General features: G+C 33.9%; 3 protein-coding genes across 3 annotated transcripts; all 3 read left to right on the top strand.

Annotated features, from left to right (window-relative positions):
* Positions 1-558: 558 nt before the first annotated feature.
* On the top strand, positions 559-11,146 carry LOC128200818 (uncharacterized). The gene is made up of 5 exons (XM_052895473.1): positions 559-591; positions 1,853-2,025; positions 8,172-8,495; positions 9,407-9,730; positions 10,642-11,146. Exons 1-5 carry the CDS (start codon positions 584-586, stop codon positions 10,785-10,787), a joined length of 975 nt encoding a protein of 324 aa, XP_052751433.1. The 5' UTR covers positions 559-583; the 3' UTR covers positions 10,788-11,146.
* LOC128200813 (uncharacterized) lies at positions 10,883-22,245 on the top strand. Its single transcript, XM_052895466.1, has 10 exons — positions 10,883-10,968; positions 11,969-12,198; positions 13,110-13,433; positions 14,345-14,668; positions 15,580-17,287; positions 17,542-17,866; positions 18,121-18,446; positions 18,701-19,025; positions 19,280-19,976; positions 20,848-22,245. Exons 1-5 carry the CDS (start codon positions 10,883-10,885, stop codon positions 15,696-15,698), a joined length of 1,083 nt encoding a protein of 360 aa, XP_052751426.1. The 3' UTR covers positions 15,699-17,287; positions 17,542-17,866; positions 18,121-18,446; positions 18,701-19,025; positions 19,280-19,976; positions 20,848-22,245.
* LOC128200812 (asparagine-rich protein-like) lies at positions 16,309-20,274 on the top strand. The gene is made up of 12 exons (XM_052895465.1): positions 16,309-16,313; positions 16,666-16,862; positions 16,962-17,089; positions 17,617-17,866; positions 18,121-18,248; positions 18,287-18,446; positions 18,701-18,827; positions 18,886-19,029; positions 19,355-19,551; positions 19,651-19,738; positions 19,810-19,976; positions 20,231-20,274. Exons 1-12 carry the CDS (start codon positions 16,309-16,311, stop codon positions 20,272-20,274), a joined length of 1,635 nt encoding a protein of 544 aa, XP_052751425.1.
* Positions 22,246-27,632: the final 5,387 nt, after the last annotated feature.

The following is a 27,632-nucleotide window of genomic DNA, read 5'->3' as shown; positions in this document are numbered from 1 at the left end:
AAATATGTGACTATAGATTGACATTAATTTATAATTTCCATAAATTAAGGGTTACCTTTCTTACAGTCAATGATCGCCAAGTTCAAAGTATGAGCTACACAGTAGCGGTTCCTCTTACTTAAATATTCAGAAATAACTTTCTTTATATTCGGAGCATTATCGAATACTATTGTCACAATTTTTTCTGTAATTTGCCACTCATCAAATATCGACTTCAGCACACTTGCTAAAATAATAGAAGAATGTTCCTCCGTAACCTCTCTAGTAGTAATAGTTTGCGAAAAAAGTTTTGAATTATAAATGAAATGTATTGTAATAGTTAGGTACGCTTTATTACTGTCAGAAGTCCATAAATCTGTTGTAGCAGCCGTATATTCAACTAAATGTAGAATATCTACAATTAGAGTACGTGCGGCATGATAAGCATCAAGAAGTATTTTCACTCGAGTCACTCGAGTGAAAAGCAACTTGACTCCCATCACTATTGTTCGTTTCGTCAGTATATATATAATTGCAGCAAAGTTTCAATCTTTCTCTACTTTGTTTCGTGGTCTCCTCCGGTTCTCACTCTTTCTCTTACAAAATGAAAAGGTAAAGTTACAGTTTTAACTAACACTAACAAATGTTTATTTTGCCTCTTTTTTTTGTTATACCTACTACCGGGAAACGCCGACTATGTTTTGATTAGAATGTCGTTATTTAGGTTAAAAATTATAGTTTACTCTAATGATAATGAATATGACTCTGATTTTACTTTCTTTTTTTCTTGACCGCGAATAATTAGCTGTTAAAATAGGTTAATTTATTCCATAATTCGTAAAATATGCGTATAGTTGAACAATACACCATTTTGTTGTAAAAAAAAAAAAACTACCTACCTCCTTTGAAAATAAGAAAAATTTTTTTCTCTGTAATTCATATTAATTTCATTAATTTCTCTTTTTATCTTTAATTCCTTTTTAGAACTACATTACAGAGTTGAAAAATGATGTAATTACATATCGGATAGAAGATTTTTAACATATTTTTGTTATAAAAGTTAAATTTATTTTGTTGAACTACCCGCTTTTGCCAAAATGTGCCTTAGTTTTTTTACTCCTTATCACTTGGCAAACTAGCCATGGTGCCATTTTGTAGAAAACTTTCCAAATTCTAGAAAATATTTTTTAGTTTTATTCATATGAAACAGTGAAATACGCAATGTATAGGCAGCGCAATACAGGGATCAGGTCACCACAGCCTTGCAGACCACTACTTTGGTGGGGGGAAAGGGACTGTTAGTAATGGAGACTGAGAATCCCATTGCTAACAATATACCCAACCAGGTCGACCTCCTCGCGGCTCTCCCTGGAAACTATCATGGTTAATTCCTGATGAATTCATTATGATGGGCTAACTGGCCTGTTTTCATTCTCATCTATCCCCCTTAACTGATGCTTCGCCAGTGTATCCCGTTAGTGCAGGCGGGGTTACCATACCATTTTCACCCAGCAAAAACAAAAAAAAAAAACCTATTTTATTAAGATTTTACATTTCCATTTTTTCCCGCCTGTGATATCAGTATACATGGGTGCTCCCAGTGAGGAATGATAGGTGAGTCTAAAGAGGCATGTTCGTTGGTCCATCATAATGAATACATCTGGAATTCAGCATGATTTCCAGGGGCCCAATGTGGAGATCTACCTGACAACAATATGACTCGTAGTCTGCATTGCTGACAATCTCTTACCCCTTCATCATTTTATTTAGACTAACAATGTCATTATATTATCCAGGTTAATAGCATCATTATATTATTTAAGTTAACAATGTCAAATACTATGCAGCTATTAATAATAATAATAAAAAGCAGAACGAAAGCGGTGGACGACAACGTAGCACCCAGGAGATCGGTCAGGATAAGGAATGCTAATTTGCAAACCAAAGATCCCGAGGAGGACGTCATGCCATTGAACGTTGCGAAAAATACCAGTAACAACACGAGCAAAGATGACGCAACGGTGGCCAAGCGCAAAAAAACCCATAGTGAGTATTGACGATACATTGTTGCCGTTTAGTTTAAAAAAAAGCTATATTGTTAAAATATTTCTGTTATTTGTTATTTTTTAGTCAAGTTCCATATAGTTAAAGGTACCAATAAATTATTTTTGTTAAATCATCTACTTAGTTGAAAATTATTTTAAACATTTGCATACTGAATTGGGTATTTATTCCATGCTGCTTAAGCTTCATGCCACTGATTGTTTGTGAAGTATCCTTATACTAAATTTCATTTAAATCTTTTCAGCCGTTTAAGCGTGTTTGAGTAACAAACATTCTAACCTCACGTTTACAATATTAATAACATTTATTTACTTATTCATTAAAAATAATTACAACATCATAACAGCAAAAGCCAAATCAATGTTATAAGTCTAGTGTGTGTGTGTCTACATACAAAGTTATAACAAATGTATTTAACCTGATTCTAGATATTTCTGAGCCGCTTCTAATATCTTTGGCAGACTACTACTAAATATATCAATGATGTTCAACATAGTAGAATATCAGAAGGACAAATATCCTACTAACAATAATATTCCCGTTAATTCAACAGTGAATATGACAATAGCACACCGACGACCTACTTTCATTGTTTTAAATCATCTACCTAGTTGAAAATTATTTTAAACATTTGCATAGTGATTTCTGTTGAGTTTAATTGTTTTGTATCTCCAGCCTCCACAATTATTATTTTTAATAATTGCAACATTAGGCATAGACAACGAAAGATAAGTTACGGTAGAGTGAGCGAGAAGGCACGGTATGATTCTCTCTGGTGTGTCATTTATGTCTGCGACTGAAGGACTTGTATCCATGGTTAGGAATAAATAAAAAAAAAAAATCTCTGGTGTGTGTTTAAAATAAGTAATATATATGGCTGAGGAGATTGTAATAGATAAATATAATAAAAGTATAAGTGGATTTAAATACGTGTTTTTTATTGCTTGGCGCAAGTGCTCATGCTTCATTATATCAAGTATAAATAAAATTGTCAATAGCACGCTTCCACTGCGCAGCGCCAAACATGATAGGTATCGACTCCACGTGTTCCACGAATTTAGTTATGTACATGCAGAATTAATTATAAAGAAAAATGGCTTCAAGTAAGGAGTATAATTATAATATCAAAGAGTTCGAAGGAGAGAATTATAATACATGGTTTTATCGATTGAAAGCCATACTAGATGAACATGATTGCGTCGACGCCATATTAGAGCCGGCGTTTTCCAGTGTACCGGGTAACAAGAAAAAAGAAACACGAGCGAGAAGTATAATTATAAGTTCGGTCGCAGATAGTCACATCGAATATATAAAAGACATCGATACAGCGTATTGCATGATATAGAATTTAGAGGATAATTTTATGAAACAAAATACTCGAAGCCGCATGTTTTTGCGTAGACAGTTGTCAGATATAAAATATAATGAAAAGGAGAAATTGCAAACTCATCTCACTCAACTAGAAGAAATATTTACTCAATTGCGAAATGCAGGATCAGATTTAACAGAAGAAGAAAAAATTAACTACATATTACTATCCATGTCCAAATCATTTGATGTGGTAATAACAACATTAGAGACCATGCCCGAGTTAAAAATAAATTTCGTCAAGGAAAGGCTACTAGGCGAGGAAGAAAAAAGGTAAAAAACAGGTGGACAATGAACAGTTTCCTTCAGCGTTCAATTGTTTCAAGTGTGGACGACCTGGTCACAAACAATATAACTGTAAAATGTATCAGAATAATCAAGTTCAAAGGTCAGACATCAACATGAAGGCTTATAGAGGAGGACGAGGAGTATCTAATTATGGAGGTGGATGTTTCCAAGGACGAGGACATATACGTGGTCGAGGGACAACTAAATAGCATCATGGCTATCAAAGTCAAGGACATTATATTCATCAGGAAGAGTCTAACACATTTTGTAGGGAAAGTTGTGATAATAAGTTTAAACTGTGAGACAAATAAAAACAGAATAGTGTTTTGTATAGATTCTGGCTGTACAGACCATTTGATCAATAATAGGAATTATTTTTCAGATTACATTGAGTTAAATGAACCTAAAAATATTGCAGCAGCCAAGAATGGGATTATGTTGCAAACAGTTGGTATTGGGAACATAAAGGTAACTTGTCGTAACAGATTTAATAAGTTTACTTTACAAAATTCCTGATTTGTGAATTAATTTTTTATCTGTTTCAAAAATGGAAAGTTGTGGCTTAATGATATCTTTCTCTAATGGCAAAGTCAGAGTATTCAAAAATAACAATTTATTATTGATTAGAAATAAAGATGTATCATTGTTTACAGTCCAGATGCATATTGATCAGTCAAGTTGTAATAATTCTTCATCTAACAATAATAGTGAATTAGTAACTTTATGGCACAGGTGTTTCGGTCATTTAGGTGTTTAACAGGAATTTAAATATTTTGGTTAAAAAAAATTTAGTATATGATTTGAATGATTTAAAATGTGATAAAATTCAAAATACATTATGTGAACATTGTTTAATTGGTAAAATAACTAGACAGCCTTTCAATAAGGTTGGTCATAGAGCAAGTAGGCCATTAGAATTAATTCATATTGATGTATGTGGACCTTTTAACACTCCTTCTCGTAACAACCATAGATATTTTGTAATATTTATACATGATTTCACTCATTATGGTTTATTTAATTACTCATAAATCTGAAGTTTTTGAAAAATTCAAAGAATATTATTACTATGCTACAAATCATTTAAATAGGAAAATATTAAAATTACGATCTGACAATGGTGGTGAATATATGTCAGAACAATTTAGAAAATTTTGTACAGTGAAAGGAATTAAAATGGAATACACAGTCCCCTATAATCCTGAAATGAATGGTGTCGCTGAATGTATGAACAGGACTTGACTGGATAAGGTTAGAACTATTATATTATCAGATTCAAAATTAGGAAAAGAGTTTTGGGTGATGCCGTGCTGTATGCAGCTTATGTAACAAATAGAAGTCCAACCATTAATAAAAATAAAACTCCAAGCGAATTATGGGAAGGCTGGAAACCAGATGTCACTAAAATGAGAGTATTTGGCAGCATAGCTTATAATTATATACCCAGAGAACTGCGACAAAAGTTGGATAATCCTGGAAAGAAAATGATCATGTTAAGTTATGTTACATCGGGTTATAAACTGTATGATGAAGAAAATAACAAGGTGGTGTGTGCAAGAAATGTTATCTTTGATGAGAGAGCTAGAACAAAAAGGAAGTATACTTACCGTTGTCAAGTGATGATGAAAATATGAAGTCCCAACCTGGAAAAAAGGAAACACATACAAAAGAAAATACACAAAGACAAGAACAGTTTTTTGATGATGTGGAAATACAGAAGGAAGAAATAAATGATCAGACAGAAGAGGAAAATAGAAATGAAGAATTAACAATGAGGAATAGAAGAAATTATAACAATCACAAACAAGGAAATGCTAAAGAAAGACAAGAAAGGGAAAGTCAAGGAATAGAAAGAGTAAAAAGGAAAATACAGAAACCTTAATGGCAAAAGGATTATGAGATGGATTTAGAAAATGAGGATGATGTTCTATTTGCACTATATAGCAGATTGACAAAAGATGCACCTAAAAGTTTTGAGGAAATAAATAACAGAAAAGATAGGGAATTATGGAAAAATGCAATTAAGGAAGAGCTAAATGTTTTAGAATAAAGTCATACATGGAATAAAATACCAAGGAAAGATGGAATGAAAATATTGGACACAAAATGGGTATTCTCGAAGAAGGAAATAGGAAATAAAGAGTTATGTAAAGCAAGACTTGTTGTTTTAGGATATCAACAAAAAGACCAAATAGAAGATGTGTACTCCCCGGTGGTAAAGATGCAAACATTAAGGATATTCTTGTCAATAGCATTAAAAAGGAATTATAAAATAAATCAAATGGATGTCAAAGGAGCTTTTCTTTATGGAAAAATTGAAGAACTGGTGTATTTAAAATTACCAAAAGGATGTGAAACACAAGAAAGAGATAAATATATATTAAAATTGGAAAAAAATCACCAAAAAATTGGTATGACAGATTTACTGAAGCAATGACTGACTATGGGTTTGTGAGAAGTGAGAATGACTACTGTTTATATATCAAAAAGGACCTATATATACTACTGTATGTTGATGAATTGTTGATTGTTGAAAAGGACATGATAGAGATAAATAAAGAAATTTTTAATGACACAATTTAGGATGAAGGATTTAGGTAGTGAGGATTTGACATATTTAGGGATTTCCATTAAAAGACAAAATGATTCTGTTTTTATTAACTAGTTAAAATACTTATAAACTATTCTTAAAAAATATGGTGTGAATGAGTGTAAAGGTTCAGATACCCCTATGGACCCTAAATTTAAGTTAGATGATAATAATATTCATATGTCATATAAAAAACAATGTAGATCTTTAATTGGTTCACTTATGTATGTAACTGTTAATTCTAGACCTGATTTAGCTTATTCTGTGTATTATTTAAGTAGATTTCAGTCAAAAACAAATGAAATGTTATAGAAGGCATTAAAAAGAATTCTAAGATATGTAAAGCAAACTATTAACTATAATTTAATTTTTAAAAATAATTGTGATATTCCTTTGTTTGGTTTTGCTGATGCAGATTGGGGTAGAGATGTCGATCGAAAATCTACTACTGGTTATATATTTAAGATATATGGAAATACTGTAATTTGGAAGTCTAAAAAAACAATCCGTTGTTGCCCTAAGCACTACTGAAGCTGAATTGATTTCTATTTGTAAAGCTTGTGTAGAATCCTGTTGGATTATAAAATTGTTAAAGGATTTAAATATTGTAATTGATAACTTTAAAATATATGAAGACAACCAGAGTACTATAAAATCAGTTCAGACTTATGATCAGCGAAAGTTAAAACATTTGGAAATTAAGTATAATTTTATTAAATCTAAAGTAGAGCAAGGTGTAGTCAAAGTAGAATATATAAGATCTCAATATCAATTGGCAGATATATTTACTAAACCTGTTGGCAAATGTCCTTTAATTGAGTTGATATGCAAGTTGGGAATAATAGTGGTGGAAGCTGAGGAAGAGTGTTGAGTTTAATTGTTTTGTATCTCCAGCCTCCACAATTATTATTTTTAATAATTGCAACATTAGGCATAGACAACGAAAGATAAGTTACGGTAGAGTGAGCGAGAGGGCGCGGTATGATTCTCTCTGGTGTGTGTGTAAAATAAGTAATATATATGGCTGAGGAAATTGTAATAGATAAATATAATAAAAGTATAAGTGGATTTAAATACGTGTTTTTTATTGCTTGGCGCAAGTGCTCATGCTTCATTATGTCAAGTATAAATAAAATGTCAATAATTTGGGTATTTATTCCATGCTGCTTAAGCTTCATGCCACTGATTGTTTGTGAAATATCCTTATACTAAATTTCATTTAAATCTTTACAGCCGTTTAAGCGTGTTTGAGTAACAAACATTCTAACTTCACGTTTACAATATTAATAACATTTATTTACTTATTCATTAAAAATAATTACAACATTATAACAGCAAAAGCCAAATCAATGTTATAAGTCTAGTGTGCTAACATACAAAGTTATAACAAATGTATTTAACCTGATTCTACATATTTCTGAGCCGCTTCTAATATCTTTGGCAGACTACTACTAAATATATCAATGATGTTCAACATAGTAGAATATCATAAAGACAAATATCCTACTAACAATAATATTCCTGTTAATTCAACAGTGATAATGACAATGGCGCACCGACGACCTACTTTCATTGTTTTATTTATATTAATAAATGTTAATACATATATTAGGTAGAAATAGTTCATTTAATAATTGTGATAAATATATTTATTATATATATACAAATTTGTAGGTTTTGGCCGTGCGATCCCGGCATAGAATAGGCCATGTCTTCCCATAGACGGCAGCGTCCCTCTTAAAACATCTCTAAAGCTTAACTGCGGTTGCTAATCCGCCTGCCATGGGCGGCAACTACTGGCAAAACTGTCTGTCGTCTTAATACTATACAAACTTTGTCATTATTAAATATTGCTTTTTGTAACAACAAAATTTAATTTCAGATCTACACGTTGACATGAATCTGCAGCCAGTTGTCGTTTTAGAACGCATAAATATTGACGACTTCTTTGCAAAAGATTCCGATCCTCCGTCAGGAAAAAAAACACCAAAGAAGAAAATTCAAAAAGGCGAGAACACTAAACGCCTGAAGAATGTCAGTTTCAAGGACGACATCGTGGCACCCAGGAGATCGGTCAGGTTAAGAAATGCTAATTCGCAAACCCAAGATCCCGACAAGGACGACATGCCATTGAACGTTGCGAAAAACGCCAGTAACAACACCAGCAAGGATGATGCAACGGTGGCCAAGAGCAGAGAACCACATAGTGAGTAGTGACGATACATTGTTGCCGTTTAGCTTAAAAAAAAGTTATATTGTTAAAATATTTCTGTTATTTGTTATTTTTTAGTCAAGTCCCATATAGTTAAAGGTACCAATAAATTATTTTTGTTAAATCATCTACCTAGTTGAAAATTATTTTAAACATTTGCATAGTGATTTGGATATTTATTCCATGCTGCTTAAGCTTCATGTCATTGATTGTTTGTGAAGTATCCGTATACTAAATTTCATTGAAATCTTTTCAGCCGTTTAAGCGTGTTTGAGTAATAAACATTCTAACCTCACGTTTACAATATTAATAACATTTATTTATTTATTCATTAAAAATAATTACAACATTATAACAGCAAAAGCCAAATCAATGTTATAAGTCTAGTGTGCTAACATACAAAGTTATAACAAATGTATTTAACCTGATTCTACATATTTCTGAGCCGCTTCTAATATCTTTGGCAGACTACTACTAAATATATCAATGATGTTCAACATAGTAGAATATCATAAAGACAAATATCCTACTAACAATAATATTCCTGTTAATTCAACAGTGATAATGACAATGGCGCACCGACGACCTACTTTCATTGTTTTATTTATATTAATAAATAGTAATACAAATATTAGGTACAAATAGTTCATTTAATAATTGTGATAAATATATTTATTATATATATACAAATTTGTAGGTTTTGGCCGTGCGATCTCGGCATAGAATAGGCCATGCCTTCCCATAGACAGCAGCGTCCCTCTTAAAACATCTCTAAAGCCTAACTGCGGTTGCCAATCCGCCTGCCATGGGCGGCAACTACTGGCAAAACTGTCTGTCGTCTTAATACTATACAAACTTTGTCACTATTAAATATTGCTTTTTGTAACAACAAAATTTAATTTCAGATCTGCACGTTGACATGAATCTGCAGCCAGTTGTCGTTTTAGAACGCATAAATATTGACGACTTCTTTGCAAAAGATTCCGATCCTCCGTCAGGAAAAAAAACACCAAAGAAGAAAATTCAAAAAGGCGAGAACACTAAACGCCTGAAGAATGTCAGTTTCAAGGACGACATCGTGGCACCCAGGAGATCGGTCAGGTTAAGAAATGCTAATTCGCAAACCCAAGATCCCGACAAGGACGACATGCCATTGAACGTTGCGAAAAACGCCAGTAACAACACCAGCAAGGATGATGCAACGGTGGCCAAGAGCAGAGAACCACATAGTGAGTAGTGACGATACATTGTTGCCGTTTAGCTTAAAAAAAAGTTATATTGTTAAAATATTTCTGTTATTTGTTATTTTTTAGTCAAGTCCCATATAGTTAAAGGTACCAATAAATTATTTTTGTTAAATCATCTACCTAGTTGAAAATTATTTTAAACATTTGCATAGTGATTTGGATATTTATTCCATGCTGCTTAAGCTTCATGTCATTGATTGTTTGTGAAGTATCCGTATACTAAATTTCATTGAAATCTTTTCAGCCGTTTAAGCGTGTTTGAGTAATAAACATTCTAACCTCACGTTTACAATATTAATAACATTTATTTATTTATTCATTAAAAATAATTACAACATTATAACAGCAAAAGCCAAATCAATGTTATAAGTCTAGTGTGCTAACATACAAAGTTATAACAAATGTATTTAACCTGATTCTACATATTTCTGAGCCGCTTCTAATATCTTTGGCAGACTACTACTAAATATATCAATGATGTTCAACATAGTAGAATATCATAAAGACAAATATCCTACTAACAATAATATTCCTGTTAATTCAACAGTGATAATGACAATGGCGCACCGACGACCTACTTTCATTGTTTTATTTATATTAATAAATGTTAATACATATATTAGGTAGAAATAGTTCATTTAATAATTGTGATAAATATATTTATTATATATATACAAATTTGTAGGTTTTGGCCGTGCGATCCCGGCATAGAATAGGCCATGTCTTCCCATAGACGGCAGCGTCCCTCTTAAAACATCTCTAAAGCTTAACTGCGGTTGCTAATCCGCCTGCCATGGGCGGCAACTACTGGCAAAACTGTCTGTCGTCTTAATACTATACAAACTTTGTCATTATTAAATATTGCTTTTTGTAACAACAAAATTTAATTTCAGATCTGCACGTTGACATGAATCTGCAGCCAGTTGTCGTTTTAGAACGCATAAATATTGACGACTTCTTTCCAAAAGATTCCGATCCTCCGTCAGGAAAAAAACACCAAAGAAGAAAATTCAAAAAGGCGAGAACACTAAACGCCTGAAGAATGTCAGTTTCAAGGACGACATCGTGGCACCCAGGAGATCGGTCAGGTTAAGAAATGCTAATTCGCAAACCCAAGATCCCGACAAGGACGACATGCCATTGAACGTTGCGAAAAACGCCAGTAACAACACCAGCAAGGATGATGCAACGGTGGCCAAGAGCAGAGAACCACATAGTGAGTAGTGACGATACATTGTTGCCGTTTAGCTTAAAAAAAAGTTATATTGTTAAAATATTTCTGTTATTTGTTATTTTTTAGTCAAGTCCCATATAGTTAAAGGTACCAATAAATTATTTTTGTTAAATCATCTACCTAGTTGAAAATTATTTTAAACATTTGCATAGTGATTTGGATATTTATTCCATGCTGCTTAAGCTTCATGTCATTGATTGTTTGTGAAGTATCCGTATACTAAATTTCATTGAAATCTTTTCAGCCGTTTAAGCGTGTTTGAGTAATAAACATTCTAACCTCACGTTTACAATATTAATAACATTTATTTATTTATTCATTAAAAATAATTACAACATTATAACAGCAAAAGCCAAATCAATGTTATAAGTCTAGTGTGCTAACATACAAAGTTATAACAAATGTATTTAACCTGATTCTACATATTTCTGAGCCGCTTCTAATATCTTTGGCAGACTACTACTAAATATATCAATGATGTTCAACATAGTAGAATATCATAAAGACAAATATCCTACTAACAATAATATTCCTGTTAATTCAACAGTGATAATGACAATGGCGCACCGACGACCTACTTTCATTGTTTTATTTATATTAATAAATAGTAATACAAATATTAGGTACAAATAGTTCATTTAATAATTGTGATAAATATATTTATTATATATATACAAATTTGTAGGTTTTGGCCGTGCGATCTCGGCATAGAATAGGCCATGCCTTCCCATAGACAGCAGCGTCCCTCTTAAAACATCTCTAAAGCCTAACTGCGGTTGCCAATCCGCCTGCCATGGGCGGCAACTACTGGCAAAACTGTCTGTCGTCTTAATACTATACAAACTTTGTCACTATTAAATATTGCTTTTTGTAACAACAAAATTTAATTTCAGATCTACACGTTGACATGAATCTGCAGCCAGTTGTCGTTTTAGAACGCATAAATATTGACGACTTCTTTGCAAAAGATTCCGATCCTCCGTCAGGAAAAAAACACCAAAGAAGAAAATTCAAAAAGGCGAGAACACTAAACGCCTGAAGAATGTCAGTTTCAAGGACGACATCGTGGCACCCAGGAGATCGGTCAGGTTAAGAAATGCTAATTCGCAAACCCAAGATCCCGACAAGGACGACATGCCATTGAACGTTGCGAAAAACGCCAGTAACAACACCAGCAAGGATGATGCAACGGTGGCCAAGAGCAGAGAACCACATAGTGAGTAGTGACGATACATTGTTGCCGTTTAGCTTAAAAAAAAGTTATATTGTTAAAATATTTCTGTTATTTGTTATTTTTTAGTCAAGTCCCATATAGTTAAAGGTACCAATAAATTATTTTTGTTAAATCATCTACCTAGTTGAAAATTATTTTAAACATTTGCATAGTGATTTGGATATTTATTCCATGCTGCTTAAGCTTCATGTCATTGATTGTTTGTGAAGTATCCGTATACTAAATTTCATTGAAATCTTTTCAGCCGTTTAAGCGTGTTTGAGTAATAAACATTCTAACCTCACGTTTACAATATTAATAACATTTATTTATTTATTCATTAAAAATAATTACAACATTATAACAGCAAAAGCCAAATCAATGTTATAAGTCTAGTGTGCTAACATACAAAGTTATAACAAATGTATTTAACCTGATTCTACATATTTCTGAGCCGCTTCTAATATCTTTGGCAGACTACTACTAAATATATCAATGATGTTCAACATAGTAGAATATCATAAAGACAAATATCCTACTAACAATAATATTCCTGTTAATTCAACAGTGATAATGACAATGGCGCACCGACGACCTACTTTCATTGTTTTATTTATATTAATAAATAGTAATACAAATATTAGGTACAAATAGTTCATTTAATAATTGTGATAAATATATTTATTATATATATACAAATTTGTAGGTTTTGGCCGTGCGATCCCGGCATAGAATAGGCCATGCCTTCCCATAGACAGCAGCGTCCCTCTTAAAACATCTCTAAAGCCTAACTGCGGTTGCCAATCCGCCTGCCATGGGCGGCAACTACTGGCAAAACTGTCTGTCGTCTTAATACTATACAAACTTTGTCACTATTAAATATTGCTTTTTGTAACAACAAAATTTAATTTCAGATCTGCACGTTGACATGAATCTGCAGCCAGTTGTCGTTTTAGAACGCATAAATATTGACGACTTCTTTGCAAAAGATTCCGATCCTCCGTCAGGAAAAAAAACACCAAAGAAGAAAATTCAAAAAGGCGAGAACACTAAACGCCTGAAGAATGTCAGTTTCAAGGACGACATCGTGGCACCCAGGAGATCGGTCAGGTTAAGAAATGCTAATTCGCAAACCCAAGATCCCGACAAGGACGACATGCCATTGAACGTTGCGAAAAACGCCAGTAACAACACCAGCAAGGATGATGCAACGGTGGCCAAGAGCAGAGAACCACATAGTGAGTAGTGACGATACATTGTTGCCGTTTAGCTTAAAAAAAAGTTATATTGTTAAAATATTTCTGTTATTTGTTATTTTTTAGTCAAGTTCCATATAGTTAAAGGTACCAATAAATTATTTTTGTTAAATCATCTACCTAGTTGAAAATTATTTTAAACATTTGCATAGTGATTTGGATATTTATTCCATGCTGCTTAAGCTTCATGCCATTGATTGTTTGTGAAGTATCCGTATACTAAATTTCATTTAAATCTTTTCAGCCGTTTAAGCGTGTTTGAGTAATAAACATTCTAACCTCACGTTTACAATATTAATAACATTTATTTATTTATTCATTAAAAATAATTACAATATTATAACAGCAAAAGCCAAATCAATGTTATAAGTCTAGTGTGCTAACATACAAAGTTATAACAAATGTATTTAACCTGATTCTACATATTTCTGAGCCGCTTCTAATATCTTTGGCAGACTACTACTAAATATATCAATGATGTTCGACATAGTAGAATATCAGAAGGACAAATATCCTACTAACAATAATATTCCCGTTAATTCAACAGTGATAATGACAATGGCGCACCGACGACCTACTTTCATTGTTTTATTTATATTAATAAATGGTAATACAAATATTAGGTAGAAATTGTTCATTTAATAATTGTGATAAATATATTTATTATATATATACAAATTTGTAGGTTTTGGCCGTGCGATCCCGGCATAGAATAGGCCATGCCTTCCCATAGACAGCAGCGTCCCTCTTAAAACATCTCTAAAGCCTAACTGCGGTTGCCAATTCGCCTGCCATGGGCGGCAACTACTGGCAAAACTGTCTGTCGTCTTAATACTATACAAACTTTGTCACTATTAAATATTGCTTTTTGTAACAACAAAATTTAATTTCAGATCTGCACGTTGACATGAATCTGCAGCCAGTTGTCGTTTTAGAACGCATAAATATTGACGACTTCTTTCCAAAAGATTCCGATCCTCCGTCAGGAAAAAAAACACCAAAGAAGAAAATTCAAAAAGGCGAGAACACTAAACGCCTGAAGAATGTCAGTTTCAAGGACGACATCGTGGCACCCAGGAGATCGGTCAGGTTAAGAAATGCTAATTCGCAAACCCAAGATCCCGACAAGGACGACATGCCATTGAACGTTGCGAAAAACGCCAGTAACAACACCAGCAAGGATGATGCAACGGTGGCCAAGAGCAGAGAACCACATAGTGAGTAGTGACGATACATTGTTGCCGTTTAGCTTAAAAAAAAGTTATATTGTTAAAATATTTCTGTTATTTGTTATTTTTTAGTCAAGTCCCATATAGTTAAAGGTACCAATAAATTATTTTTGTTAAATCATCTACCTAGTTGAAAATTATTTTAAACATTTGCATAGTGATTTGGATATTTATTCCATGCTGCTTAAGCTTCATGTCATTGATTGTTTGTGAAGTATCCGTATACTAAATTTCATTGAAATCTTTTCAGCCGTTTAAGCGTGTTTGAGTAATAAACATTCTAACCTCACGTTTACAATATTAATAACATTTATTTATTTATTCATTAAAAATAATTACAACATTATAACAGCAAAAGCCAAATCAATGTTATAAGTCTAGTGTGCTAACATACAAAGTTATAACAAATGTATTTAACCTAATTTTACATATTTCTGAGCCGCTTCTAATATCTTTGGCAGACTACTACTAAATATATCAATGATGTTCGACATAGTAGAATATCAGAAGGACAAATATCCTACTAACAATAATATTCCCGTTAATTCAACAGTGATAATGACAATGGCGCACCGACGACCTACTTTCATTGTTTTATTTATATTAATAAATGGTAATACAAATATTAGGTAGAAATAGTTCATGTAATAATTGTGATAAATATATTTATTATATATATACAAATTTGTAGGTTTTGGCCGTGCGATCCCGGCATAGAATAGGCCATGCCTTCCCATAGACAGCAGCGTCCCTCTTAAAACATCTCTAAAGCCTAACTGCGGTTGCCAATCCGCCTGCCATGGGCGGCAACTACTGGCAAAACTGTCTGTCGTCTTAATACTATACAAACTTTGTCACTATTAAATATTGCTTTTTGTAACAACAAAATTTAATTTCAGATCTGCACGTTGACATGAATCTGCAGCCAGTTGTCGTTTTAGAACGCATAAACATTGACGACTTCTTTCCAAAAGATTCCGATCCTCCGTCAGGAAAAACAAAACACCAAAGAAGATAATTCAAAAACGTGAGAACACTAAACGCCTGAAGAATGTCAGTTTCAAAATATTTCTGTTATTTGTTATTTTTTAGTTAAGTTCCATATAGTTAACGGTACCAATAAATTATTTTTGTTAAATCATCTATCTAGTTGAAAATTATTTTAAACATTTGCATAGTGATTTGGGTATTTATTCCATGCTGCTTAAGCTTCATGCCACTGATTGTTTGTGAAGTATCCGTATACTAAATTTCATTGAAATCTTTTCAGCCGTTTAAGCGTGTTTGAGTAACAAACATTCTAACCTCACGTTTACAATATTAATAACATTTATTTATTTATTCATTAAAAATAATTACAACATTATAACAGCAAAAGCCAAATCAATGTTATAAGTCTAGTGTGCTAACATACAAAGTTATAATAAATGTTAATATATTTTTTTACAGGTTTTTTTTACAGTTTTTTACAGGTTTAATAACCTGATTCTAGATATTTCTGAGCCGCTTCTAATATCTTTGGCAGACTACTACTAAATATATCAATGATGTTCAACATAGTAGAATATCATAAGGACAAATATCCTACTAACAATAATATTCCCGTTAATTGAACAGTGATAATGACAATGGCGCACCGACGACCTACTTTCATTGTTTTATTCATATTAATAAATGGTAATACAAATATTAGGTTTTGTAGGTTTTGGCCGTGCGATCCCGGCATAGAATAGGCCATGCCTTCCCATAGACAGCAGCGTCCCTCTTAAAACATCTCTAAAGCCTAACTGCGGTTGCCAATCCGCCTGCCATGGGTGGCAACTACTAGCAAAACTGTCTGTCGTCTTAATACTATACAAACTTTGTCACTATTAAATATTGCTTTTTGTAACAACAAAATTTAATTTCAGATCTGCACGTTGACAAGAATCTGCAGCCAGTTGTCGTTTTAGAACGCATAAACATTGATGACTTTTTTCCAAAAGATTCCGATCCTCCGTCAGGAAAAACAAAACACCAAAGAAGAAAATTCAAAAACGTGAGAACACTAAACGCCTGAAGAATGTCTGTTTCAAGGACGACAACGTGGCACCCAGGAGATCGGTCAGGATAAGGAATGCTAATTCGCAAACCCAAGATCCCGACGAGGACGACATGTCATTGAACGTTGCGAAAAACACCAGTAACAACACGAGCAAGGATGATGCAACAAAACATCTCTAAAGCCTAACTGCGGTCACTATTAAATATTGCTTTTTGTAACAACAAAATTTAATTTCAGATCTGCACGTTGACAAGAATCTGCAGCCAGTTGTCGTTTTAGAACGCATAAACATTGACGACTTCTTTCCAAAAGATTCCGATCCTCCGTCAGGAAAAAAAAAACACCAAAGAAGAAAATTCAAAAACGTGAGAACACTAAACGCCTGAAGAATGTCAGTTCCAAGGACGACAACGTGGCACCCAGGAGATCGGTCAGGATAAGGAATGCTAATTCGCAAACCCAAGATCCCGATGAGGACGACATGTCATTGAACGTTGCGAAAAACACCAGTAACAACACGAGCAAGGATGATGCAACGGTGGCCAAACGCAGAGAACCACATAGTGAGTATTAGTTAATAAATGGTAATACAAATATTAGGTTTTGTAGGTTTTGGCCGTGCGATCCCGGCATAGAATAGGCCATGCCTTCCCATAGACAGCAGCGTCCCTCTTGAAACATCTCTAAAGCCTAACTGCGGTTGCCAATCCGCCTGCCATGGGTGGCAACTACTGGCAAAACTGTCTGTCGTCTTAATACTATACAAACTTTGTCACTATTAAATATTGCTTTTTGTAACAACAAAATTTAATTTCAGATCTGCACGTTGACAATAATCTGCAGCCAGTTATCGTTTTAGAACGCATAAACATTGACAACTTCTTTCCAAAAGATTCCGATCCTCCGTCAGGAAAAAAAAACACCAAAGAAGAAAATTCAAAAACGTGAGAACACTAAACGCCTGAAGAATGTCAGTTCCAAGGACGACAACGTGGCACCCAGGAGATCGGTCAGGATAAGGAATGCTAATTCGCAAACCCAAGATCCCGACGAGGACGACATGTCATTGAACGTTGCGAAAAACACCAGTAACAACACGAGCAAGGATGATGCAACGGTGGCCAAACGCAGAGAACCACATAGTGAGTATTAGTTAATAAATGGTAATACAAATATTAGGTTTTGTAGGTTTTGGCCGTGCGATCCCGGCATAGAATAGGCCATGCCTTCCCATAGACAGCAGCGTCCCTCTTGAAACATCTCTAAAGCCTAACTGCGGTTGCCAATCCGCCTGCCATGGGTGGCAACTACTGGCAAAACTGTCTGTCGTCTTAATACTATACAAACTTTGTCACTATTAAATATTGCTTTTTGTAACAACAAAATTTAATTTCAGATCTGCACGTTGACAAGAATCTGCAGCCAGTTGTCGTTTTAGAACGCATAAACATTGACGACTTTTTTCCAAAAGATTCCGATCCTCTGTCAGGAAAAACAAAACACCAAAGAAGAAAATTCAAAAACGTGAGAACACTAAACGCCTGAAGAATGTCTGTTTCAAGGACGACAACGTGGCACCCAGGAGATCGGTCAAGTTAAGGAATGCTAATTCGCAAACCCAAGATCCCGACGAGGACGACATGTCATTGAACGTTGCGAAAAACACCAGTAACAACACGAGCAAGGATGATGCAACGGTGGCCAAACGCAGAGAACCACATAGTGAGTATTAGTTAATAAATGGTAATACAAATATTAGGTTTTGTAGGTTTTGGCCGTGCGATCCCGGCATAGAATAGGCCATGCCTTCCCATAGACAGCAGCGTCCCTCTTGAAACATCTCTAAAGCCTAACTGCGGTTGCCAATCCGCCTGCCATGGGTGGCAACTACTGGCAAAACTGTCTGTCGTCTTAATACTATACAAACTTTGTCACTATTAAATATTGCTTTTTGTAACAACAAAATTTAATTTCAGATCTGCACGTTGACAATAATCTGCAGCCAGTTATCGTTTTAGAACGCATAAACATTGACAACTTCTTTCCAAAAGATTCCGATCCTCCGTCAGGAAAAAAAAACACCAAAGAAGAAAATTCAAAAACGTGAGAACACTAAACGCCTGAAGAATGTCAGTTCCAAGGACGACAACGTGGCACCCAGGAGATCGGTCAGGATAAGGAATGCTAATTCGCAAACCCAAGATCCCGACGAGGACGACATGTCATTGAACGTTGCGAAAAACACCAGTAACAACACGAGCAAGGATGATGCAACGGTGGCCAAACGCAGAGAACCACATAGTGAGTATTAGTTAATAAATGGTAATACAAATATTAGGTTTTGTAGGTTTTGGCCGTGCGATCCCGGCATAGAATAGGCCATGCCTTCCCATAGACAGCAGCGTCCCTCTTGAAACATCTCTAAAGCCTAACTGCGGTTGCCAATCCGCCTGCCATGGGTGGCAACTACTGGCAAAACTGTCTGTCGTCTTAATACTATACAAACTTTGTCACTATTAAATATTGCTTTTTGTAACAACAAAATTTAATTTCAGATCTGCACGTTGACAAGAATCTGCAGCCAGTTGTCGTTTTAGAACGCATAAACATTGACGACTTCTTTCCAAAAGATTCCGATCCTCCGTCAGGAAAAACAAAACACCAAAGAAGAAAATTCAAAAACGTGAGAACACTAAACGCCTGAAGAATGTCAGTTCCAAGGACGACAACGTAGCACCCAGGAGATCGGTCAGGATAAGGAATGCTAATTCGCAAACCCAAGATCCCGACGAGGACGACATGTCATTGAACGTTGCGAAAAACACCAGTAACAACACGAGCAAGGATGATGCAACAAAACATCTCTAAAGCCTAACTGCGGTCACTATTAAATATTGCTTTTTGTAACAACAAAATTTAATTTCAGATCTGCACGTTGACAAGAATCTGCAGCCAGTTGCCGTTTTAGAACGCATAAACATTGACGACTTCTTTCCAAAAGATTCCGATCCTCCGTCAGGAAAAAAAAAAAACCAAAGAAGAAAATTCAAAAACGTGAGAACACTAAACGCCTGAAGAATGTCAGTTCCAAGGACGACAACGTGGCACCCAGGAGATCGGTCAGGATAAGGAATGCTAATTCGCAAACCCAAGATCCCGACGAGGACGACATGTCATTGAACGTTGCGAAAAACACCAGTAACAACACGAGCAAGGATGATGCAACGGTGGCCAAACGCAGAGAACCACATAGTGAGTATTAGTTAATAAATGGTAATACAAATATTAGGTTTTGTAGGTTTTGGCCGTGCGATCCCGGCATAGAATAGGCCATGCCTTCCCATAGACAGCAGCGTCCCTCTTGAAACATCTCTAAAGCCTAATTGCGGTTGCCAATCCGCCTGCCATGGGTGGCAACTACTGGCAAAACTGTCTGTCGTCTTAATACTATACAAACTTTGTCACTATTAAATATTGCTTTTTGTAACAACAAAATTTAATTTCAGATCTGCACGTTGACAAGAATCTGCAGCCTGATGGTCTACCATGAAATGAAATTCCGAAATTTCGGGCTCAATTTCGTGTTTTTGTTCGTATCAAAATCGACCCAGTAAATGGAGCTTAACATTTCGTTCATCACAAATTCTATTCTAATAGTCCAAAGGAACGATATTTTAACCTTTTTAATAATTTTAAACAGCATGTATTATGCAATTTTAACATCAAATTTCTGTTTCGTTCGTCCCCGAAACTTCGGAAAATACTTCATGGTAGGCCCTTAGTTGTCGTTTTAGAACGCATAAACATTGACGACTTCTTTCCAAAAGATTCCGATCTTCCGTCAGGAAAAACAAAACACCAAAGAAGAAAATTCAAAAACGTGAGAACACTAAACGCATGAAGAATGTCAGTTCCAAGGACGACAACGTAGCACCCAGGAGATCGGTCAGGATAAGGAATGCTAATTCGCAAACCCAAGATCCCGACGAGGACGACATGTCATTGAACGTTGCGAAAAACACCAGTAACAACACGAGCAAGGATGATGCAACAAAACATCTCTAAAGCCTAACTGCGGTCACTATTAAATATTGCTTTTTGTAACAACAAAATTTAATTTCAGATCTGCACGTTGACAAGAATCTGCAGCCAGTTGTCGTTTTAGAACGCATAAACATTGACGACTTCTTTCCAAAAGATTCCGATCCTCCGTCAGGAAAAACAAAACACCAAAGAAGAAAATTCAAAAACGTGAGAACACTAAACGCCTGAAGAATGTCAGTTCCAAGGACGACAACGTAGCACCCAGGAGATCGGTCAGGATAAGGAATGCTAATTCGCAAACCCAAGATCCCGACGAGGACGACATGTCATTGAACGTTGCGAAAAACACCAGTAACAACACGAGCAAGGATGATGCAACAAAACATCTCTAAAGCCTAACTGCGGTCACTATTAAATATTGCTTTTTGTAACAACAAAATTTAATTTCAGATCTGCACGTTGACAAGAATCTGCAGCCAGTTGTCGTTTTAGAACGCATAAACATTGACGACTTCTTTCCAAAAGATTCCGATCCTTCGTCAGGAAAAAAAAACACCAAAGAAGAAAATTCAAAAACGTGAGAACACTAAACGCCTGAAGAATGTCAGTTCCAAGGACGACAACGTGGCACCCAGGAGATCGGTCAGGATAAGGAATGCTAATTCGCAAACCCAAGATCCCGACGCGGACGACATGTCATTGAACGTTGCGAAAAACACCAGTAACAACACGAGCAAGGATGATGCAACGGTGGCCAAACGCAGAGAACCACATAGTGAGTATTGACAATACGTTGTTGCCATTTACCTTAAAAAAAAGCTATATTGTTAAAATATTTCTGTTATTTGTTATTTTTTAGTTAAGTTCCATACCTATAGTTAAAGGTACCAATAAATTATTTTATTATTTAAATTTTAGAGGTAAGTTTATAGATATCGATCCCAATAATTCCATTAATATTGAATTTAAACTAGTCTGCAACAAGGATAGTTGCAATTAATTTTCTAGTGTTGGCTATGATCGATTGAGTATAACTTTTTAATTGTTGTCAGTAATATTGTATCAGCACTAGACAAGTTGTAATTTATTGTGAGAGAATAGTTATGTTTTGACTTCTATTGTGGCAGCATTAATTTAGTTTTCATTTATTTTTTTTATCTGGATTAGTATTTGGATATTTTCTTTTTATTTAGACTAGTATTTTCATTTTATTTATTTAGGTTAATATTTTTATGTTTGCAGTTATAATATTTACTTTAATTTGCTGCCAATATGCCAGATGTGTAGGATTACAAATTACAATGTGATAATTTGTAATCCTACACATCTACATAGTTCTATGGAATTGATTTACTTTGATATTAATTATTACATTAAATGTTGTAAAATTTTACCATTAAAACAACATGATCTCTTGTTATAATGTAACTAGCTTTATTTACCTATAAGAATACTTTGAATAAAATATTTTTTTTAATCCAATGTGTTTTTTTTTTTAACTATTATAACCATATATTTTATGACTCTATGAATCATTGAAGGCAAATCAGTGGCACCAATATCTAAAAAATAAAATATCTATTTTAATAATTCATTGTAAAAACTAATATAAATGAAATTTCTAATAGATTTAAATCACAATTATTATACTAAATGTATAACAATTGTTACTTAAGCCTATAAGAAATGGTATACTTCATGAAAACAAAATATTAGTTGTAGAGATAAATTTCCGTCCATCCCATAGCACTACTGGAGCACTACTTAATATTACTGAGGACATTCGGCGTGCCATGGATGACACTAATCTCACAGCTATTGTTCTTCTTGACTTTACTAACGCTTTTAACTCAGTAGATTTTGACATTTTGCTTGCCATGCTCCGTGTAGTAAACGTATCCTCTCCTGCTATTGAATGGTTTTCTTCCTATCTTTTCGGTCGTCAGCAGTGTGTCAGAGCCAATGATGCTTCATCGGATTGGTCTCCACTCACTGCCGGTGTACCTCAAGGTGGCGTGCTGTCTCCTTTACTCTTTTCAATTTTTATAAACAATATTTCTCGGATCATTAATTCTCCCTACCATCTGTATGCGGATGATCTACAACTTTACAGACACTTTGCACTGTCCGAAGTGTCTGATGCCATTGCTGTCTTAAATACAGATTTATCTGCAATACAATCGTGGGCTAACACATTTGGTCTTCTCGTAAATCCTGCTAAATCACAAGCTATCATTATTGGCAGCAGCAGGATGCGATGCAGGTTGAATTGGACCGGGATACCGCCACTTTACTACGATGGAGTTCCAGTGGCATATAGCGAGAAGGTTAAGAACCTTGGTCTCATAATGGACGGCACTCTATCTTGGACATGTCATATAAATGAGCTCAGTAGACGCATGCATTTTAATTTCACTCTCTCAAGCGACTTCAATACTTTCTCCCAGTAAATACTAAAATCATGCTCGCACAATCTCTACTACTCCCAATACTTGACTATGCCGACGTCTGTCTTTTGGATGTGACTGAGGAGCTTCTAAACAAGCTGGAACGATTACAAAATCTGGCCATTAGGTTCATCTTTGGTCTTCATAAATATGATCACGTTTCTGCCTTTCGCAACCAGTTAAAGTGGCTTCCTATCCGACTTCGACGTGATATGCACATCCTTTCTTTCCTTTATAACATACTTAATAACCCCAATTCTCCTTCGTACCTCCGCTCTCGATTTAAATTATTACCACCACTAATCCGTCCTAAACGCTCCTGTCAAGTTCAGTCCAGGATTCTCGACCTACCTTTGTGTAGAACACATTTTATGGGCAACTCTTTCTCGTATCGAGCTGCCCAATTATGGAACAAACTCCCTTCCCACATACAAGAGAGCCCTTCAATTACCTCTTTCAAGAAAAGGTTGAAGTTACATTTTCTTTCCTTTGAGTCATAATTTATTTATTTTTATAATTGAACTGTCAAACTTTGAAATCATTGAACTAAATTTCTATTCTAGGTAGTATATTCATTTATTTTAACATCCACTGTATAAGTAAGTAGATATTATATTTATTTATAGTATATGTATTTATGTAATATTTTATTATGTATCTTAATATTTTATTTAACTGTATATTTGTTTATGTATACTAAATATTAATAGTTGTAGCACTTCAGCTGCCCGCTAGCAACATGTTTTCTAACTGCATTGGGTTGACTGGAAGAGATCTCTGTCGGAGATAAGTCCACCCTTGCTCACAATATTTATAAATGCATTAACATTGTAATTTACAAGTGCAATAAAAAATATATATATAAATTTAGGCGGTAATGATCCCACAATCGACCCTGCTTGCTGGTGATCTTCATACACTAAAATCTTTGTACACTCAAATTTCATCTTACATAAGAGTTTGAGCCATAATCCCTCGTATATTTCTCTTGATAACGAAACACTGTCTCACCTTGATCAGTGTTACACAAACTTGATGATACTTACACCACAAACAAACACTGATTACATGTCCTGAACTTGACACTATCCTGATTTCCACCCCAGTTAGCTTGACAATATCCTAACACGGGCATAAATAGTAACTAGTTCCTGACTTCGCACGGATAGGTAGGTAGAATATGTCTAAAAATATAGCACCTGTGCTTACTGATAATGTAGGATTCTATACGTGAAAGAATATTTCAAATTTGTTAAGTATTTTTTATACATTAGAAAACAAAAAATCTACTTATTTACTTTAACAGATCTGGTAAATGTTTTGCTCCTAGCAGGTCCTCCATTTTATTGGAACAAACTATACATATTTACAAAATTTAATTAAAATCATTTGAAAGATTCAAAATATTAGTAGGTATCATAGATAACTAGGTAAAAAAATAATTTAAAAAAAAGCGGCAAATCTAAACTTTGTTTTTAGACCTGAGGTTGCCAATCATTAAATAGGGTTGCCAAATTATTTTTACAAAATGTTATAGCACAAATTGGGTAACAGTTAAATCAGTATTTTTTATTAAATTTAGACAAATGTCTAAAACAAGCATAAAAAATACAAATTTTTGTTGTAAATATATTGTATGAAACCAATAAAAATACATTTATATTTTTATTGGTTTCATACAATAAAATACGTAGATGACACGATAAGTATAATGTGCACATCTATATATGTACATATAGATAAACTTTTTTATTGAATATTTTTGTCTGATCATAGCACCATCTGTGATTTTACGAAATAATACAATAAAGAATTATTTCCGTATCAACGTATATTCGATACAAATTTTAGACAACTGCAAAACAATAGAAGAACTATATCCGAATTAAGAACTATTTCTTTTTCACCCTCTCCTAATTTTTACGTTTACGTGAAAATTATAACAGATAAACATACATTTTACTATTACAATAAATCTCACACTTTTCACATGACAGTTTAACTTTTTACGAATTAGCACAACTTAATACAAGTATTATTATATTTAAGAAGTTACATTACTATAATAACAAAAACAATATTAAATAACAAACTTAGCAAATACTTGCGATCAATAAACTTTTATGTTTGTTAAATTTTATTTTATTCAATGCTTTTGTAAATATATCTGCAATTTGTATTTCTGTTGGACAATAGGCAATGCTAAATTCATTATTTTGATACAACTCGTGTATATAATGATAACGAACGTCTATGTGCTTGGACCTCTTATTAAACACACCATTTTTAATTAATGCAATAGCGCTCTGATTGTCAATATGAAATGAAAGTTTTATATCAATATTCAGATCTTTAAGAAGAGATTTTATAAACATAGCCTCCTTACAACATTCAGCTGCAGATATAAATTCTGCTTCTGTAGAAGACAACGATACAATTGGCTGTCTTCTAGAGCACCATGAAATAGGACCACCTGACATCATTAAAACATAGCCCGTTGTACTACGCCTTGTTTTAAGATCGCTCGCATAATCTGAATCACAGAAAGCGGTAAGTTTTAAAACTGAACCGAATTTGTAGCACAAACCTTCTTCTAAAGTACCAGAAAGATATCTAAAAATTCTTTTTATGGCAATTATATCCTTCTTTTCAGGATTCTCCATACACCTACTAGCTTTACTGATAGCAAATGCTATATCTGGCCGAGTTCTGGTCGATAAATACAAGAGACTTCCTACGGCTTCTCTATAAGGATAATTTGATTTTTCTTCTCCATAGTACTCTATTTCTCCATCTAACTATTTCACCCTCTCCTACGGGTGTGGGAACTGGTTTACATTTATTCATATTAAACTTTTTTAAAAGTGTTTTTGTATATTCAGTTTGAGTCAAATGCCAACCTACTTCATTTACTTTTAACTCCATACCTAGATACAAAGAGGGTTCAGTATAAGACGTAATCTCAAATTTCTCATTCAATTTACGTAGCAACTGCGTTAATTCTTCTGTTTTACCAATTATTACTCCATCATCAACATAAATAGCTAATAAAATTGACGCATCTTGGTTTTTATATATACATGGCTCATTTTTTAATTGATTAAATCCTAATTCTTTTATTTTTTTTATTGAACTTTTCATACCATCTTTTAGGAGACTGTCTAAGTCCGTATAATGACTTCAATAACTTACAAACTTTATTTTTTTTTTAATCATATTGTACTCCCTTAGGAATTTTCATGAAAATTTGCTCATCTTCCCTTAAATTTCCATTAAGAAACGCTGTTTTTACATCGAACGTCATTAAATTGTAGTTCTTGGCTGCAGCTATAGCAAACAAAGTTTTAATAGCATTTTGAGATGCAACTGGACTAAATATATCATCATAATCTACCTCTTGTTGTTTATTTCCTCTAACTACTAGTCTGGCTTTATGTTTTCCGTTTTCTTTAATTCTCAACACCCATTTATTAGAAAGTATTTTATGTCCTTTGGTCTCAGTTTTATCTACTATTTTCCAGACATTATTTTCTTCTAAAGAATTCAGTTCACTTTCTATAGCCTTTTCCCATTGTTCTTTTTCAGAACTTTTCAACGCTTCTTCGTAAGTAAGCAAAACATAATCCTTGTATTTTTCTGGTAATTTTTTAGTTCTTTTTGATGTTATTATTGTTTCTTCAGCCTCTTTTTGTCCCGTTTCTTCTAAAATTCTTTTCTCTGCCTTTTTTTCTTCTTGTGGTATTACTTCTTTAATTTGATTATCTTGGTTATTTGAATAGACTTTTACATTAATAGTTTCTGGTTTTGGAATTATTTCGGTGTTTATATTTTTACTATTTCTTCTTACGAATGTGATATCTCTCGCAACTATAACTTTTCTATTAACGTCGTCCCAAAGTCTGTATCCGTTATTTGTATATCCGATCATCCTATATTTTATTGCTCTGGTTTCTAATTTTTTAGTTGATGGCAATTTTTTTAGCGAAGGCATCACACCCAAATTCACGAATATTCGAAAGATTTGGTAGCTTTCCATTCCATAGTTCGAAAGGAGTTTTATTATTTATAGACTCACTTGGTAGTCTATTGAGTAAGTATACGCTACAATAAAGAGCTTCACCCCACATTTCTTTTTCCATTTCAGCCATAAACAGCAATGAACGGATTTTTTTCATTTAAGGTTCTATTTAAACGTTCGGCTTTACCATTTAATTGAGGACAATATGGTATTAAGTAATCTAGTTTTATTCCTTTTTCCTTACAATACATTCTAAAATCATTTGAAGTGTACTCACCACCATTGTCACAACGAACTGTAACAACTTTCAAGTTGGTTTCACGTTCTGCTTCTGCAATAAAATTTTTTAAACAAGTAGGAACCTCGCTTTTAAATTTTAGTAGAAAAACCTTAGTGTAA

The sequence above is a fragment of the Galleria mellonella genome, unplaced genomic scaffold (genome assembly GCF_026898425.1).
Source record: "Galleria mellonella isolate WM207_F2 unplaced genomic scaffold, CSIRO_AGI_GalMel_v1 utg28, whole genome shotgun sequence".
In the NCBI taxonomy this organism is placed as follows: Eukaryota; Metazoa; Arthropoda; class Insecta; order Lepidoptera; family Pyralidae; genus Galleria; species Galleria mellonella.
The sequence above is the reverse complement of the archived record's forward strand: the minus strand, read 5'-3'. Positions and strand labels throughout refer to the sequence as shown.

What these genes read in the sequence shown, in the direction of transcription:
- LOC128200818 (XM_052895473.1), top strand. An exon ending in CAAGCGCAAAAAAACCCATA is followed by an intron (nt 2,026 to 8,171) that starts GTGAGTATTGAC and finishes ATTTAATTTCAG; the next exon opens with ATCTACACGTTGACATGAAT. An exon ending in CAAGAGCAGAGAACCACATA is followed by an intron (nt 8,496 to 9,406) that starts GTGAGTAGTGAC and finishes ATTTAATTTCAG; the next exon opens with ATCTGCACGTTGACATGAAT.
- LOC128200813 (XM_052895466.1), top strand. Translation starts at nt 10,883, where the DNA reads ATGCCATTGAACGTTGCGAAAAACGCCAGTAACAACACCAGCAAGGAT. An exon ending in AGCAGAGAACCACATAGTGA is followed by an intron (nt 10,969 to 11,968) that starts GTAGTGACGATA and finishes ATCCTCCGTCAG; the next exon opens with GAAAAAAACACCAAAGAAGA. An exon ending in CAAGAGCAGAGAACCACATA is followed by an intron (nt 14,669 to 15,579) that starts GTGAGTAGTGAC and finishes ATTTAATTTCAG; the next exon opens with ATCTGCACGTTGACATGAAT.
- LOC128200812 (XM_052895465.1), top strand. An exon ending in CAAACGCAGAGAACCACATA is followed by an intron (nt 17,867 to 18,120) that starts GTGAGTATTAGT and finishes ATTTAATTTCAG; the next exon opens with ATCTGCACGTTGACAAGAAT. An exon ending in CCAAAAGATTCCGATCCTCC is followed by an intron (nt 19,739 to 19,809) that starts GTCAGGAAAAAA and finishes GAAGAATGTCAG; the next exon opens with TTCCAAGGACGACAACGTGG.